At 41.9% G+C, this 18,614-nt stretch overlaps 1 protein-coding gene across 1 annotated transcript in view; it reads right to left on the bottom strand.

Moving 5' to 3' along the window:
- Alas2 (5'-aminolevulinate synthase 2) overlaps positions 1–7,850 on the bottom strand; it is a 19,498-nt gene extending 11,648 nt beyond the window's left edge. The window contains exons 1-5 of the mRNA XM_013350617.2: positions 7,660–7,850; positions 6,336–6,458; positions 5,328–5,438; positions 1,992–2,214; positions 1,077–1,261 (exon numbers count right to left, since the gene is read on the bottom strand). Coding sequence (XP_013206071.1) covers positions 1,077–1,261; positions 1,992–2,214; positions 5,328–5,438; positions 6,336–6,458; positions 7,660–7,840 — 823 coding nt within the window. The 5' untranslated portion in view covers positions 7,841–7,850. The remainder of the gene's footprint in view (positions 1–1,076; positions 1,262–1,991; positions 2,215–5,327; positions 5,439–6,335; positions 6,459–7,659) is intronic.
- Between the last annotated feature and the right edge of the window lie 10,764 nt (positions 7,851–18,614).

The following is an 18,614-nucleotide window of genomic DNA, read 5'->3' as shown; positions in this document are numbered from 1 at the left end:
GAGGGACAGATGGATCGAGGGACAGATGGATCGAGGGACAGATGGATCGAGGGACAGATGGATGGAGGCGGCATGGGAAAGGGGACACACGCACATGCATGTGCACATACATGGTCAGCAGTGGGGTGGAAGGAGAAGTTACTGGATAAATAGTGGGCAATGACGAGCGCACCAGTGGAAAAGACTAGTCAACAAGAAAAAGGGGCAGGCATGTCCTTTACTACTGTAGGAGGCAAAGAATGAGAGGAAAAATGGAGGTGCATGTAAGTTGGCAGGTGCTTGTGGCTAGGAGTTGAGGATAATGCTATCTGGTGTTTTCTACTTTCAGTGTAGCAGGAGGTAAAGATGTCTGCTGAAAGGAGAGAAGAGACGGGGATCCGGCACAGTTGTCACAGACACTTGAAAAGCTCTGAGGAGAGGTTAAGGAATGTGACATTTTAGTGGCGCCTCTCTAAGGACTCATATAAGCCCTGGATTGGCATGGATGTGGAACATCGTGTCCATCTGAGATTCAGACTGATAGAAGGCATGTGAGGGGGAAGCGTGGACTAGAGAGTGGAAAGGGAGAAGATGGCTTCTAGCACATAGTTGAAGGACTGCCTCTAGGCAAAAGGGAAGAAATATATTTCACAGTGAAGGGAAACAATGAAGAAATGTTGGTGAACAGATAGGTTTATGGTTGCATGTCAATAAGTAAGGAAAGCTATTTGGTGGTTTCTGCATTATTTTTGTAAGACCTGGGTTATATATTAAGAGTGAAGGGTGGAGGTACAGGTTTTGCAGAAACGTTTTTAAAGCTCTGTGGAGACAAAAGACTATGTGTATTAGAGATGGTAAATTTATGGTGTTACTGTTCTGTGAGGTCAGGCACTAGCTATTCTCTGATGCTGGCCATCAATCTAGGTGTGGTAGGAGTGAAAGCAGAGGGATGTAATCATCCACTCCTAAGTATGCATGGCAGGTGAAAGGGAAGAGCAGAAGAAGCAAGTGAGCCCAAAATAGAGGGGGCAGCAAGTGAGACGGGATGCTCTAGTGCAGGACACCAGCCTCGAACAAATCTCAGGCCTTGCACTCACCTGGGAGAAGCTTGGCCAGTGTAAAGAGAGTAGAATCATTGGCCACAAAACAGGAGGAGAAGAGCAGGGCTGAGTCCTTCCGGTGCAGCTCAGCCAGCTCCTGTTCAAGTTCTACGTGGAACTTGCTGGTACCTGAGATATTGCGAGTACCACCAGCTCCAGCTCCATGATTCTTCAGGGTCTCCCTGACCCCGAGGAAACAGAAGACAAAGAAAAACAAAAACAAACCTTGTTAGGCACTGAGCGAATACGAAACCCTTCTTTAATGTGGTCAGTGTTAACTTAAGTAGTCCTGTATAAATGGTGTCCTTTGTGAGCAAGTATACCAGTGGGTCTCAACCTTCCTAATGCCGAGATCCTTTAATACAGATCCTCATGTTGTGGTGATCCCCAACCATAAAATTATTTTTGCTGCTACATCATAACTGTAATTTTGCTACTGTTATAAATTGCAATGTGAATATCTGGTATGTAGGATGGTCATAGGCAAACCCTGTGGAAGGGTTGCTCAGGCCAAAAACGAGTCACGACCCGCAGGTTGAGAACTGCTGAAGTGGGGGAAAGAACGGGAAAGGTAGAGATGGAGGTATAACTAGATACAGCTTGAGTGGTTTGGAAAAGCTAAAGGAAGTTCTCCCCCCCCCCTCTCTCTCTCCCACACAAACACACCCCATTCTAGATCGTAGACTCAGGGAGCCTTTTTTGGTTTCCATTATCATCCTGCACACCAGACAAACAGTAGTTTAGAGAGTGATGTGTTGACTGACTGAGTTTGTATCTGAGGCATAGATAGATGTACTAGGAAGACCTTGTACAAAAGAGATGCTGCTAGAACCAAGGTGTCCACTGCTCGCGTGGCTCCAGATCTTTAGATGTGCCCGCCCCACAGCTCATAGTGCATACTCTGCTACTCACTGTATGGCCTGCAAGACACGAGGGTGCCTGCTGATGCCCAAATAGTCGTTACTACACCACACAGAAACATCCTGTGAGGCCATAGATGCCTCAGAGAAGTGTTGGGCAAAGGGGTAGGCATCAGCCCAGCGATTCACAGTCTTAAACACACGGTAGGTGTGGTCCTGTTTCTTCTCCATGATCTTGTCTCTGAAAAATTGGTCATAACCAAAGACCTGGCTTCCTGCAGGAGTAGAAATAGAGAGAGGAATAATTCAAGTCAACTCTCTTCCTGACTAGTCTTTATTTTACTCATGTTGATTTTGGGCTTTCTAATTCTCTTCCCATGTATTCATTTATTTGTTCAACAGATGTCTTACTGGTTCCTTAACTTTTTTCTTCTGTTGTTTAATATGATATTAATGCCTGTTGTTTATTATGATATTAATGCCTGTATATGTGCACACATTCAGGTGTGTTCATGTCAGGGTGCATTGTGGAATTCAGAGAACAGCCGCAGGCATCAGTCTCTCTTCCCCCTTTGTTTGAGAGAGGGTCTCTTGTTCACTGTGGCATGCAGCAGACTAGCTAGCCCTTCCATTTCTGAGGATTTTCCTATCTCTCCCTTCCACCTCTCAATAGGGGCATGCTGAGATTATCGGCATTTGCTTGCCCATGGGCTCTGGGTGCTCAAACTCAGGTTGTTGTTGTGCTTGCACAGCAAGCATTTTACCCACTGAGCTACCTCCCCAGCCCTGGCTCACACTAACTCACTAGTTCACTCAGCCATCCCTTTGCTAACTCACAGATTTAGTCAGGCTTTCCACTCAGCATGGCCTCACCTTTCTTTCCAGAGTTAGTGTGAAAGATGCCTTACAGGAGTTACTGCTTCAGTCTCAGAGAAAGGAATATTGCTAGGTCCGGTTTCTACTCATGTCTCTTCTCACCTGATAGCTATGTGACTCTGAACCAGCAAAGAATCCTCTTTACTGCAAAAATTAAACACCAAAAAACTCCCACGAATCTTCCAATTGGTAAATGGGCTGCTGAACTGAATGAAAAATGAACTGGATGAAAAATTCAAATGGACACTAAATACTTCACATCCTTAGCCACCAGGGGAATGCAGATTTAAGCTGAGTTTCAATTCCATCTCACTTCAGTCATAATGGCTATTGTCAGGAAAACAAATGATAACAAATTTTGTCAAGTAGGCAAGCAAAGAGGAGTTCTTATACACCAAGGGTCAGAACCTAAGCTGATTCAGCAACTATGGAAATCAGTATGGAAGTTCCTCGGAAAAATAACAGGGATTAGGGTGATGACTCTGTAGCTCATGCTGCGTCAAGTGTTCAGCAACCACATCAAGTGGCTTACAACTTCCTTTAACTTCAGCTCCAGGGGATTCGGCATATCTGGCTTCCATGGGCATTATCACACATGTGCATGCAGAAGCAAATGCATGCATGCATGATTTTAAAACGATAAAAATAATACTTCAAAAGAATCAATTAAAAATAGGACTACTGTATGACATATCACTTCTAAGCATATACCCAAATGACTCTTAAGTCAGCATACTACAAAGATACTTGTACACCCATGTTTATAACTACACTATGCACAGTTGCTAGCAAACAGAGCCAGCCATCAACAAATGACTGGATAATGAAGATGTGATACATATAAAACAATGTAATTTTGTGCAGCTGTAAAAAATGAAGTCATGTTGGAAAATGGATATAGCTGAAAATCATTATGTTAATAAAAGCCAGACAGAATGACAAATGCTCCATATGTGCTTTCATATATATGTGGGACCTGAATTTAAAAATGTGTATATAGTGTATACGTTTGTACATGTGTATTTGTAGGTCAAAAATTAGAAAGGGAACCATAGGTGGTGGAGGAGATCTTAAGGGAAGTGGGAAGTAGAGAAGGCCATAGAGTACATGTAACAGGAAAGCAAAAAGAAAGGGCTGACTGGTAAAGAAGGGGAGTCAGGTGAGGGAGGGACACATGAGAATAAAATATAATAACGTGTATGATAATGCCACGTGAAACTCATTACTTGGTATGCCAGCCAAAACAACTCAATTTTAAAAAATCTTTTTAAAATATCATCTTTTTTTGTTTTAATGTCCTCATATGTAGAATGGAGCTTAGAATTCTTTCCTTGCTTAGTTGTGAGAATCCAATGACAATACTAATATTTGGTATGTGGTAATAATACTGTCCTCAGAGGTCTACTAATAATAGTGGTTGTAATTAAAAATAGCTAGTGTCTTATTATATTATCATAGCCAGTATTAATGGATGCCTAATACATGTAGAACCTACTTCCAGGAACCGTAAAGATGCTAACTCATTGATTACTCACATCAACATTATATGGAAAGTTCTATTAGTATCTGTATTTTTGTTTGAAGGAACTAAGGCATAAAAAGATCAGCTAACTTGACCAAGGTCATGTAGCAATTAAATGCCCATCAAGTAAGTGACACATTGGTTCAAGTAATGAAAAAGTTAAAACCATGAATTTTCTTTGGGTATATTCATATGGCTCTAAAACTAGCATGCAGCCTTAAGTGGAGGAAAACAAAAGCATTAGCAACAGCCTTAATTACAGGTTCTTGTTTAAATGAATAATGTCGTGTCTACACTATGGAACACAATTCAGCCATTAATGATCCTTATGCAGCTCTGTGTTGATGGCCATGAAGTAAGTAATAATTGATATGAGGTCGTATTCTTAAGTGAACAAAGCAGCACAGTAAACTCTAGAGGTAATAGGGTCATAGTTCTGAAAAACCATGAGTATGATTAAGAGAGTGGATGGGAAATTCTCTCTGTCTCTGTCTGTCTATCTTATGTATGTGTGGCCATAGGAAGGTGTGTCTGGGAGAAAACACAACAAAAAGTTAATGGTAGATGATAATTTACTCTTTATTTCTCTGTATCTCTTAAAAATAATTCCTTATTCGTATACTAGAAAAATGAATCAATCCCACTATGAAAAATGGATATAATAGGCAGAAAGGGTGAGAAACTTTGAGGGAAATATGGAAAAATAATGGAGGTAAGCTTAGTTTTTAATAAGACCTCATAACAAGCTAGGAATACTACATTGCTATAAGTGTAATTTATTTTTCCTTATAAACTATTGAGGTAAGTGTTTGAATGACGTGACTTAGTTACAAAATCCACAGATCCAGCAAGACTAGCACTAATGCATAATTTTAAAATCTTTTTGGTTTAAGAAAATATTCCCATTTTCTTTTTTATCCTGTGTCATGCACCCTTGCAGTAGCTACTTCACTCTTCCCATGCCTGTTCTTTCCATCTTGACAAACTCACCAGTCATATTGTTGTGAATCAGGTGTGTAATCGCCCCTTCAATCTGCTCTGGGTCCTGGAAACTAGGGAATGGTTGGCTTGGGATCCTTGAATCCAAGGAGCTCAGCAGGTCTACGAGGGAATAGGGAATTCATTGGCGTGAAGAGAGGAAAAGAGATAGTATCTGTTGTCCTCTTTAGGTTCAGTGTAATGCATAGCAATTCAAGTTTAGAAAGTAGAGACGCCTCCCGGGAATGCTTCTGCAAAGTAAGCTTCCACTCATCTCCTAGAATGTCTGGAAGCCTTCCTTAAGGGGATTCACTTCCCACTGAGAGTTGCCCTTGCCTAAGGTAACCAGGAAATGTACCCTAGGCCCTGCACTTGAGAGATGGGTGTGTTTTAGTCTTCATTTTTGAACGTCATTAAATTTTAGTCTCTAACTTTTTTGTTGTTAGTGATAACTCAAAGTGACCTGTGAAAGATGCCAATAGGATGGCCAGGTGTGAATTGTCTTGAGTGCTCTGTCTAGGTTGTTCTTGAACTCTCTATCCTTATAAAGAATACTTTGTTGAAAACAAAACTTTATTTGAATTCATTTTAATAAAATTGATAATTCAGAATACTTTTCAGGGAAGAAAGGCTAATTAATTCACACTATGTCGTGTGAAAACTAAAGGGTGTATCTATTCTCTACCCCTTTTCCTTCATACAAACCCAGACTCTCATAATATGGTCTTGCTAAACTTGGGATCCCAGTTCTTCGAAATCCACTTAGCTGCCTGGGAGAGAGGAGGGCCCATTTTAGACTGACAGCTAAAAGTTATGGGAGTTTGTACCTGTGTATGTGTTGAGGAAATGCACTTCAGTGCATGGCCTAATCAACTGCCTCATATGACTCCCTGCAAAAGACTCAGACTGTCCATCATGGAATGTATACAGTCTTCCCTTGGATTTGCTTAGCCCAGAGTATGATAAAGTGGGATCAATCATTAGGAATAGAGGTTGGATAGGGTGGAGGTCGACTCCAACCTGTCTTGAAAGTCTTGACATCCTCTTGGACTTCTGGGGCTGCCTTCTGCACAATCTTGCACTTCCCATCTTGGAGTTCTGACATCATGAAAGGACAATGGCTCTTGGCCCAAGACGGAGAGTCTACGCAAAGGTAAGAGAGTAATTGGAGGTTCATTCCTTAGCCATACATTCTACTCAGCAATGATTACTGAGACTTACTGTATTCCAGAGCTCTAGCTCAGGCTATGATACAGATGAGAAGTTAAATGAATCTGGTCTTATTGCTGGCAGAGTTTCTAAGCAGGGAGAAGTAGCATACTCTGACAATACTTTGGAAACGGTGGGATGGGAGAAAGGACAGGACAAATGAAATCTGGAAGATCTAAGGGATGGGACTAAGAGTTGGTATTGGCTAGGCTGGGGGTCTAGGCAGGCTTTGCAAGAGCAATAATGCCCAAATTCAGTGTCGAATGAGAAGGAGGAGAGGACATAATAGTATAGGGGAAGGTCATATGTCACAAGCAAAGGCAAGGAATCATAGGACAAGGTAATCAATTTGAGCAATTTTAACCTTTTAGCATGGGTGAAGTATAGTTTGTGTGCAAAGAACATGAAAATAAGACTCAATAGCAGCGGTTCTCAGCCTGTATGATCAAAACCCCTTTGGGTAATGAACGAGCCTTTTACAGGAATGGCATAGCAGGTATCCTGCATATTGGAAATTTTTATTACAATTCATTGGTCCTCTTGTGGAACTCCTAACAGTGGGAGCAGGATCTGTCTCTGACTCTTTTACTGGTTTGGGGACACTTCTCCCCATACTGGGTCGCCTTGCCCAGCCTTAATACATAGGGAGGTTCTTAGTCTTACTGCAACGTGATATGCCATGTTTTTGTTGATAGCCATGGGAGACCTGCCCTTTCCTGAACAGAAACAGAGGAAGAGTGGCTTGGGACATGAGGACAGAGAGTTGTGTGGTGGGAGTGACTGGGAGGAGAGGAAGGATGGGAAACCATGGCCCGGATGTAAAATAAATAACAAATAAATTTATTAATAAAAACAATTTATAACAGCAACAAAATTATAGTTACAAAGTAGCAATAAAAATAATTTTATAATTGGGGGGTTACCACAGCATGAGGAACTATAAAAAAGGGTCACAGCATGAGGAAATTTGAGAACCCCTGCTCTAGAAAGACACTGGCAGAAGACACAGCCAGAGTCTATTGTTTTGGGTCAATTCATTCTGTCTTGAACTCTAAGCTATTAAGTCATGATAATCAGACCTAGAACCTTGTCTTTATGACCCAGACATTCGCTTCTGCCAATAACCTCTTCTTACCTCCTCCAGCTTTGGTTGCCTTACGGTGGATTTGAGAACAAGTTGGTCCATGGGTGGCCAGGATGGGGCAGTGTCCAGTGCCAAATAGGAACTGGTAAGTCTTAGCCACTTTACCTAGGAGGCCTCGGGGGCCCCGAGAGAGCACTGGACAGGACTGTAGCAACACAGCTGCTGGCACCATCTTGAGCCCAGAGTCCTGTAGAAATTGTGGAAGAGAGGAGATTTTCATCATGAGGCCAAAAACCAGATAAGTCGTGTCTGTGTTTAATTCTTTGCCTTTAGTTTCCCATTCAAAGTTTGTTGCCTTCCTCAGAGGTCCTCTATTATCCTTCTCAGAAAACAATCGTAATGTTAAATATGAGGGAGAAATGAGAGACACCAGTAGATAAAGGGTCAAGGGAGAGATTTCTAAATAGAGACCAGAAAACCTGGACTCTGACTTACTCTGACACCAGCTGCTTAGTGATTGTGAGGATCACCGATGTGCCTTTGTGAATGACATCTGACAGTCAACCTTTGATCAACACTGTCTTTCTAAGGCTATTCTCATCAAGGTGTCATGGCGCACACCTTTAATCCCAGCACTTGGGAGGCAGAGGCAGGTGGATCTCTGTGAGATTGAGGCCAGCCTGGTCTACAAAGTGAGTTCTAGTACAACCAAGGCTACACACACACAAAAAAAGCAAAACAAAGACTATTATCCTCCACCAAATGAAAATTTGGCCTTTACTGCAAACAGATACTATTCACCAGAGCTCCTGGGGAGTGTCCTGCTTTGTCTTGAGAATGCTCTACCAGTGACAGAGAAAGAGATTGAAGCCAACTGTCAACTTCAGGAGACCCAGGAAACAGGAAAGGGCAGGCATGCGCCCTATAGGCTGTGTACCACCAGGTTGATATTTTGATGTGTTTGAATTTTCTCCTGACGTTTGGTTAGACATAGATAAAGGAGGCGATGAAAACAAGACCTAAGAAGGCTGAAAGACATAATCTGTGTGGATCAGAAAAGAGGACAGAGGCCAAGGTAGAGAAAGATAGGGGAATCAATAGAAAAGACAGAACAAATGACATCTAACTGTCGGTGAGTATTGGCTGAAATTTGGAGTAAGTTAATAACTATGATCTTAAATATAGAGAGAAGGTAAGAAGGGGACGAATCAAGACAACCTCAGAAAGATAAAGATAAAAGAAGAAAGAAAACAAAAGTGTGATGGTGGAGGAGGAAGATCAGAAACTGAGAAAGACTTCAAAGCTGGAAAGAAGGGAACAAGGTAGGTAGAGCTAAAACAGCCGTGGAGAGGAAGACTGCTACTGGAAGACAAGGCAAGAGGATAATGAAAAATACAGAAGATAGGGAGAGATAAAAAGACAAGAGGAAGAGAAACAGGGAATATACCAGTAGGGACAAACATAAGGGAAATTGTGTAGCCTAGAGTAATATAGAAAGACTGAAAATTAAGCAGTACAGCAAAGAATCCATCAAGTGCAGAGTGGGACACCAAGATGAAAGGGGAGGGTTAGACAATAAAGACTTAGGGAACCATGACCCTACTGGGGGTGGTGGAAGAGAAACTGCTTGAAAAAGATAAGTGGATTTAAAAAAAAATCAAAAGATCAAGAGAGAGTGATAGGGGCAGAAGAGATGGCTCACTGGTTCAGAGTAAGTACTGTTCTTCCAAGTTAGATCTCCAGTACTCATGTAGTATGGCTCACAGTTGCCTGTCACTCCAGCTCCAGGAGATCTGATGTCTCTGGCTTCCATAGGCCTGGTACTCACATATCACACCTCTCCACAGAACCACACACATACACATAATTTAAAATAGTAAATCTGTATTTAAAAAGGAAACAGGTGGGTATAGGGGAGGAGGAAACATATAAAGAGGTAAGATTGAGAGAAAGAAAGACAGAGAGAACAAGAGTGAGAAACAGATTGGAAGAAATGGGCCAATTGTAGAGCCAAAATCAAAGGGTGGACAAGATAAATAATAATACAAAAGGGGAGATGTGAGAGAAAGTGGGACTACTGAGCCCCCAGCTCTGCCAAGAAAGCTACTGAGCACAGTCTACGAGCACCCTCAGTGTATAAAGCCTTATTATGGGAGGGACAAAGGAGTAGGAGGAATTCCTGGGCCTATCCTGTTGGTAACTTCTTTCATCTCCCTAATGTCCCAGAGCAGTCACACACCTCTTACTTTACAAAGCAACCCAGTCATGTTATTCCATCTTAGAACATCCTCCCTCCCTGTCCCAAGCTGTCCCAGCAGCCTGAGTTAGTTTGTGGGCCTGGGCATATGGGCCCTCTAACAGCAAGAAGCAGACAGCCGATGGGAAGGATTAAATGAAAAACAAAAGCAACAAAAACCATGTGAACCCTTCAGCACAAAAAGTTTGATTTTCTTATTTAAATTCTGGTTTCCTAGCTTCTTTGTTCAATGTTTTAGGGCAAGGCACTTCTCCTTTCTGGTTTTGGCTTTGATGAGTCGTCAAATGTGAGGTAATTATGTCTACATCAGTCCATTGATTGGATCCAGTACCTACCTCATATCTAGAAATAAGAGTCTCCCTTCTGACTGCCTGCCCATGAAGGTTAAAGCACTCAAGGCTGAGCCTGCAGACCAAAGATAAAGCCCCCAGAGTTTATCGCCTCAGGAGTCTGACCACTCCCTAAGATGAGCCCGGGGTGTGGGAGAGAAGAAGAACCCCTTCCTGGAATCACGTCTGAGCATCTGGCCAAGGCTGCCTCTGCCAATCTGTAGTGAGTCAAGATGGATAGCCCAGGTCCTTGCAAGTTCCTATGAACTTCTCTGACATCAACACTGACAACAACAGCAACAATATTGAAGTATATAGTAAGAAGGAAGGCCCTTGAGACCAGAGGCAAAATATAGGCCTGCTCTGAAATGAGGGGGATGAAGACCTGTTTCCCATGTACAGAAACTGAAAAGGTCAAATATACTCATCATCTCTGTGGAGCTATTCTAGTGAGGGTCCTGGGGAAAATACAGAGTACTTCTTAACATGGATTGAGTTCTTGAGTTACTATTGAGCTTCAGTTACACCTTCTCTTGTCTTTCCTGATCTTCCTGGGAATCATTATGACCCATAACTTTGTAGTGTGGTTATTTTGGGCTCTTTGTCCACTTCCGAGCACTACTTAATGGGAGAAGGGAATGGCTGAAGTTGAATGCAAGGCAGCCTTTCAAGCAGTTGAGGGTATTAAGAACATAGACTCTTGGCTGGACATTTTGACACGCAGGAAGCTGGGACAGCAGAATCCTGAAGCCCATGGCAGCCTGAGATGTATATTTCCAAGTCAGTCAAGACTCAGTAGCAGATCTTTTCTCAGTAACAAACCTAAACTCTGGAGCCAAGGAGTCGCACCCTGACTATGTCAAGCCAAGTATGAAAAGCTGGAGATGAGATTTTTTTTTTCTCTTATTACAATTTACTGTGTGTGAACTTGGGTTCCCCCTGGCCTTCCCCACCCCTCAGATACCTTTTGAACCTTCGTTTCTCTACAGACATTGTGTTAGATAGGAAATTTCATAATTTCCCTTCTGCTTCCGATATTCAAACATTAACCGAGCTCTTAACTGTTGTAAATGCTCCAAATACAGTGACTTATTAATTTCTCAGGACAATGTTGTGAACTTGAGGCCCCCAAAGATTGAATGACTCACCCAGGTCAAAGACCTGGTAAGTGAAAAAGAGCAGGGTTTCAACTCAGCCAGTCTGGCTCAAGAGACCCCTAGCTTAGACACTGTAGATCCATGATCCAAACATTACATATTTTCTTAGGTGGGAGCTTGGTGGGCTTGACTCTAAACACCAAGCCACTCTGCTACACTAATACAAGCCCCTTTACTATGCATTTATCTTTTATGGCAAATGCTTTCTTCAAATGTTCTAAAATAGGATTTGAGGTACTATTGAACATTTATTAATTCCACCATTAAATGATTTTCACACCCTCTGCATAGAAGAGATTGTCTAAAACAAAATCAAAGAGATCGTGGTGAATTTTCAGGCCAGGTGCCATCATTCCTTACAGGTTTGTCCTGCATCTCTACAATTCTACAATTTTACGTCCGTTTGCATTCCCATAGGCCAGAGAGGCCAGGCACGACTCCACCCATGGAGAAGTCAGAAGCCACCCTTGCAGAGTTTCTTTCCCCTGGCTCCCATTACTTGTGGCCTGCTTTTAAGAATCATTTAAGTCTGGAGGAGAGAGAGCCTGTTAATTCTTCCAAGAGCTGGAAGCATCAGGCCTTACCTCCTCTCCTAGTACCGTTTCCTACCGCTGGAAATCAGAAGAGAACAGAAACAGAAGAATATAGATGCCCAAGCCAAAACTAAGAGATTTGTGGAAACTGTGGACAGGTGCTCTTGCCACAGGATAAATGGCCTGCCTGGGGTCTCAGGGTAAATTAAGATGAGACAACACAAGTCTCTTGCCTTTCTGCACAATGACAGCATTCCTTTTCCACCCTCTTCCCTTTATTTCTGCTAATTATTCAGCCTCTTGATCCCTCCCATCTTGCCTTAGCATTCTTAACCCCCTCCACCAAACCCTCCAGTTCTCCTTCCCTAGATCTGACCCCCCCCCCCCAAGGCTCTTGCACTCTGCTCTAGGCCAAGCGGACAGAAAAGGGTCAAATGGAGGGAGAGAAATTTGGAAGCAATGTTAAGATGCCTTCTAGAGAAACAGAGAAGAGACAAGAGAAACAGGAGACTAAGATACAGAGTTGAGGAAGGAGATAGGGAGGGGGAGGGGAGGGGTACAGACAAAAGTACATTGAGGGAGAAGAGAGGGTATGAATGCCCGGTGAGTGAGATGAGTGATACTGAAAACTAATAAAGGACAGAGAGGGCAGAGAGGAAAGCCCAAAACAGAAGCGACAGTTTCTGTTAAATTCCAAAGTCAGGTCTAGTCAGCCAAAGTCAACATGCAGCGGTGTGGATGGGAGCCCAGAAAGAGGGCTGGAAGCAGCTCTTACCTGTTGCCCTGCACTGAGGACGAACCAAAGACGGTGAGTGCTGTGGGCCAGAAGGCAGAGTTTACCCCTGTCTCTGGCTCAGCCCCGCCCACCCCGCCTTCTGCCTTGGCCCTAAGGTTTCCTTGGCCTCTGCTAAAGATAAAAAACAGAGTAGCCTCCTTTCTCTTAAGCACTCCCCCTGTTCTGTCTTTTCCCTTTCTGTGTTCTTCTTCTCTCTCTGGGGTGGTCAAATTTAGTTATTTGATTTTGAGATCAGACCATCCATATAGAGCCAGGGCACCTTCAGCAGAATCAACCTGAATACCTCGACCGTAAAGCCCAGAAAGGCTAGTACACGTGCAGATGGCCCTGAAGTCAGACTTAGAAAACACTTGCTCTTAAAGTTCTAAGCTGTCGGCCTCCATGGGAAGCTGTGTCAATTCAAAAGATGTATTCCTCCAATAAATGTGTGAACATTTGGCACAGTGCCTAGTTGGAGAAATAACAGCTAGTGTTGATTGCCATTACTTTGTACCTCATGCTGTTAATGGCTTTACATTGATTACTTAGCCTCATACGAACCTTAAGACAGAGGCACTGTTATCTCTATGTTACAGATAAAGAAACTAAGGCTTGGGAGGGAAAGAAAACCTACTGATAATTAGCCGACTAGAGAGTATGTGGCCCAGCTACAAACTCAGAAAGTACAGTTAAAATTTTGGAATTTTCTGTTTTCTAGTACCTACTCCTTATCTCTTTTTCTCTCATTTCTTATTCTCCATTCCTTTCTCAAGCCTAGAGCAATGGGACTAAGTCATAACTGGTAATTTCATCTCTATGGCAAGTTATCATTAATACTACATCTGCATAAATAAGATGATGGTCCACAAATTGCCATTTCCTTTATCCACATGGTCATATGCCGATAAACAATGGAGGTCTTTCCATGTGAATCCACTCTTTAGTGGAGCTGCAATATTAAGGAATCCAAAGGTATTATAATTCATTAAAACATTCCCTCACTAATGGAAATCTAGTCCTAGGAATTCCCTCTCTATATTAGGAATAATGTTCAAGTAAATTACTTTGACCATTTATGGAACTGTTCCTACTAAAAGAAAATTCCTGGGCCTATGAGATGGCTCAGCAGGGTGAATGTGCTTGCTATGCAAGCCTGGGAACCCGAGTTCAATTCCTGGAACCATATGCAGTTGGAAGGAGAGTACCAACTCCACAAAGTTTCCTATGACCTTCACATGTATTCTGTAGTTTCCCGCCCCCGCCGCCTCACAAGAAATAAAATAAGTAAATAAAACTTTAATTTCTGGTATAAAGGCATAAAGAGATTTCAATTTTGATGCTGTCAGTTTGCCTTATCCATATAGTATGTTTCCCCACCAAGTGGTGAGAGAAGAGGGAGAGGGATACACACACATGCGCGGGATAATTCACCAATTCTATTGTCAAATGTATAAATCACTGTTAAAATTATAGACACTGAAAGTACCTATAATCTCTGTGTTGCTTTTGTTTCTTTTTCTTAGATTACTAATGAGATTGGACATCTTTTCACACATCTCTTGATGTACCTCATCTGAACCACTCAATTTGGTTTTTGCCCATTTGGGGATGAGTTGGCAGTATAAAGGTAGGTGTTCTGGAGTCAGACTCACCCACATTATTTTATGTTAGTGTGGTTCAGTAACTCCTTATTTCTTTTCTGTAAAATGGGACTACTGTAGCACATATATTCGATGATTGTTATAAAGACATGTTACTCATATTATTAGTTTTTATAGGTTGTTAGCTATAACAGTCCTTTAAGTGGTATGTATATTATCTTAATTAGGATTTCTATTGTGATAAAATGCAGAAGCAACTTGGGGAGGAAAGAATTTATTTCATCTTACTGTCGATCACTGAGGGCAGCTAGGGAAGTAACTCAAGGCAGAAACTGACGCAGAGACCATGAAGGAGTGCTGCTTACTGACTTGTACGGCATGGCTTGTTCAGCCTGCTTTCTTGTGGCACTAAAACCACCAGCTCAGGAGTGGCACTGTCCACCCTGAGCTTCAGCCCCCATCAGTCATCAATCAGAAAATGTACCACAGGCTTTTCCACAGGCCAGTCTGGAAGAAGCATTTTCTCAGTTAAGGTTCACTCTTTCAGAATTACTCTAGCTTATGTCAGATTGGCATAAAGCCAGCCAATACATCAATTAAAACTTTTTCTGTGCTATTTGTTGCCCCATCTTGATTCATTTATTAATTCATTAAATGTTTATTCATTGCCAACCAACATGACATTTGTGGTATTGGTGTGCTAAGTGCTGAAAATCCTGCCGCACAGAATTGGAAACTGTGGGTATACTGTGATATATTTAACCATCTTTTAACAATTGAAGATGGTTTCCAATTCTTCTGGAAGGTGTTTAAAATAGAGATACAGTAGACAGATAAGATGGCTCAGTGGGTAAAGGTGCTGGACACCAAGTCTGACAACCTGAGTCCTATCCCTGATAACCGTATGGTAGAAAGAGCAAACCAGCTCCTGCAAATTACCCTCTCTCCCCCACACATGTGCTCTGGCACATATGCTCTTCCCCCACACAAAATCGATCAGTTAGTCAATGTAATAAATAGAACTATAATAATTCCAACCTCCAGTTCTTTATTTAACTAACCTCTTGCTGCATTGTCTCTTGAGTTCAGATTATTACCCTTGAGAAACCCCCCCCAACCCACACAGGATATAGTTCCCATTTGGGGACCTATCTCCCCTTCCAGAGTTTATCACATCGTGGTGTCCTAGTTGAATTGCTTTATGTCTTTTTCCCCAATCATATGCTAAGCAACTTGAGAGGGCTCAAAAATCACTAGTAAAAAGGTCTCAGAGAAGGGTTTGTTGTATTCATTTGCATCTTTTTCTAATCTTCTCAACCTATTCTGCCCATGCTCAGGAAAGAACTGGGAAGATAAAACCCACCCAGATTGGCATAGCTTCAGTAGTGAAGAGGAAGAATACTAAGTAACCCAATGGGAAAAACTGGAGCTTCCCCGGCTATCGGGAAGGATGCTTAAGTTGAAACTAAGGTATTCTGTGGCAGGCTAAGAATGTGTTCTGTTGTAAGTAATTTATATACCTAATGAAATATCTTAACAAGCCCAGTATGGTAATCACAGAACTCGGGAGACAGAGGCAGGAAGATCTCTCAGGATATCTAGTCCTGCATAGTAAAACCCTGTCTCATATAAGGATATCTTGGGCTAGAAAGATGGTTCTGTGAGGAAGAGCACTTAATACTCTCACAGAGGACCCAGATTAAATTCCCAGTACCCACATGGTAACTCAAGACCTCCTTCATCCTCTTCCTGGTTCAGATGAGTACTCGAGAATGGGCGGCTTCTCCCTCTCCTCCCTTCCCTTCTCTCACTCCCCTCTTCTCCTTATTGTCCTCCTTCTCTGGTGGTTACATGATTCTCTGCTTCCCAAGAGATCAAGCTGTGTGTGGAACAGACCATGTTCCAGCCCCAGATCTCTATGTGCTAGGTACTCAGGGACCGCTTCCCTAACTCCTTTCTACTGTTCCGGCTCTACTTGGATTAACTTGTTCTGTGCTTTTGTTGACATCTTACTTGCCTCAGAATTCCTCTAGAGTTACGGTGCCATTCACGTCTGCATTTCTGATATCAACCTGACAAAGAAGTAGCTATTCAGGTGATGTGAAGTCGAAGAGACTTTAGTGAGCTGGCTCTTTCAACTATTTATATTGCACTTAGTTGCATGGCAGCGACTGTCATAGTATCGTCTGCATTTTAGATTATTTTTAGTATGACTTTTCCAGCAGCTTGTTGAAGCACAGTTTATAAACCATAAAGTAAACTCATGGTAGAGAAAGGGAGGTTTCAAGAGATGGGTTGTAGAAGACAATAGAACACATGAGATAATAGAGTGGAAGTAAAATATTGGGAGGAAATGAACACAGTGGGGAAACAGGAGGTCAGAGAGATGGGGGAGAAGGAGTGGAGAATCAATCAAAACAATGTATGAAAATGCCACAAGGAAACAGTTAGTTTATATACTAATTAAAAAACATAACTCATGTTAAATACACAATTCAATGATTATTTGTGTATTTACAAAATTGCACGATCATTACCTGCGATGCACAAAGATTACTGTTGGTTTTTAAGAATGGTATTATTTGATTAAAGCATATGGATACTTTAGAAATTAAATTTGTTCTTTAACAACTTCATACATATATGCCATGCATTCTGTTCTGCTCTCAGCCCCTGTACTCTTATCTCCTTCCCTCCCCTGTCCACCCCTGCTTCACAACTAATCTCTTTCCCACATTCATGGCTTTTTGCTTTGTTTGTGTCCCTCTGGATATGAACTTCTTGAAGATTCTTATACATGTTATCAAGTGTTTTTTTTTAAAGCTGTAGCAGTTAATGATAGTATCAATAGTATATGACAAATCAGAGTTGAGAAAGATACATGGAGCTTTGTTGAGCATTCTGGTGGGTCAGGCTCACTATTATCTTTCTCTTTTATTGGCTGCAATGCCTACCCAGATTCTGGAGTGCATATGAGCAAGTAGTTGCTATCCTCATAATTCCTTATAATCCTGTTTCAAATGTACTATCGTTCCTTATTCTTGTGAACTTGATTTCTGGGTTAATTTAAATAATACACTTATTCTCCATCTATATTGTAAGATTTGATAGAGCAAGCCAGTAAAATGATTTGATACCCAGGCCATTTGGTAGTGGCAGTTAGGTCACTCTTTAGCAACTTTTTCTATGCTATTCTTGACTGTTTGTATCTTTACTTCTTTCCTTATCAATTTTTAGCAATTAATGTTCTTTAAGTGGTATAGAGTAATAATATTGGGAGTTCACTTTTGATATATGGTTAGGTATATATGAAATCTCAGAGTATAAAACTCCCACTCAAAGTGCTGTAAACATTTTTTCATGAGTATATAAACTTGGTTTTGGAGTTAAGGTGATTTGTGACAGACTAAGAAAGGATACCTACTTTTATACGTAATTTATATACCTAATAAAAGTATCAACCAGGCTTGGTAGCACACACCTTTAATCCCAGCACTCAGGAGACAGAGGAAGGATCTCTGTGAATTTGAGGCCAGCCTGGTCTACAAAATGGCATCCAGGACAGCCAGGACTGTTACACAGAGAAACCCTGTCTAGAAAAAAAGCCTCAAACAAAAAGCAAACAATCGACATAGCCCAGTATAGTGGCACAGGTCTTTAATCCCAGAGCTTGTGAAGCCAACAATCGACATAGCCCAGTATAGTGGCACAGGTCTTTAATCCCAGAGCTTGTGAAACAGAAGCCAGAAGATCTCTCTGAGTCCAAGGCCGGCCTGGTCTACATATCAAGCTTCAGGATAGATGGTGCTACATTATGAGATCATGTCTCATAAAAAATATTGGAGGCTAGAGAGATGGTTCAGTGGTTAAGGGCACTAGTTGCTCTTTTAGAGGACCTAGATTCAATTCCTACCACTCACATGATAGCTCAAGACCATCTGTAACTACAGTTCCAGGGGACCAATGCCTTCTTCTGACCTCCACAGATATTGTGCACACATGTAATATGCAGACATACTTGTAGGCAAAACACCCATGCACATGAAATAAAAATAAATCTTAAAGTAATTTTTAAAACTGTTACTATCAAGCCAGGGAGATAGCTTAGTGGGCAAAGGCATTAGTTGTGCAATCCTAATGACTGGAGTTTGATTCTTGGAGCCTGAAGCACGATGAATAGAAACCCAGAGACAGAAATCGGAGTTCAACCTGAAGGTCAGAAAAGCAAAACAGCTAGCCACTAGCTCTTACCTCTACCTTAGTCTGAAATGGTGATCCTGCCTCCAGGAACCTCAGAATGAGACTGAGACTGAGAGCTGTCTCCTTCCATTTTATGATCCTCTCTAGTTCTGGG

The sequence above is a fragment of the Microtus ochrogaster genome, chromosome X, assembly GCF_000317375.1.
Source record: "Microtus ochrogaster isolate Prairie Vole_2 chromosome X, MicOch1.0, whole genome shotgun sequence".
NCBI classification, from domain to species: Eukaryota; Metazoa; Chordata; class Mammalia; order Rodentia; family Cricetidae; genus Microtus; species Microtus ochrogaster.
This window is presented reverse-complemented; position numbering and strand designations above follow the sequence as displayed.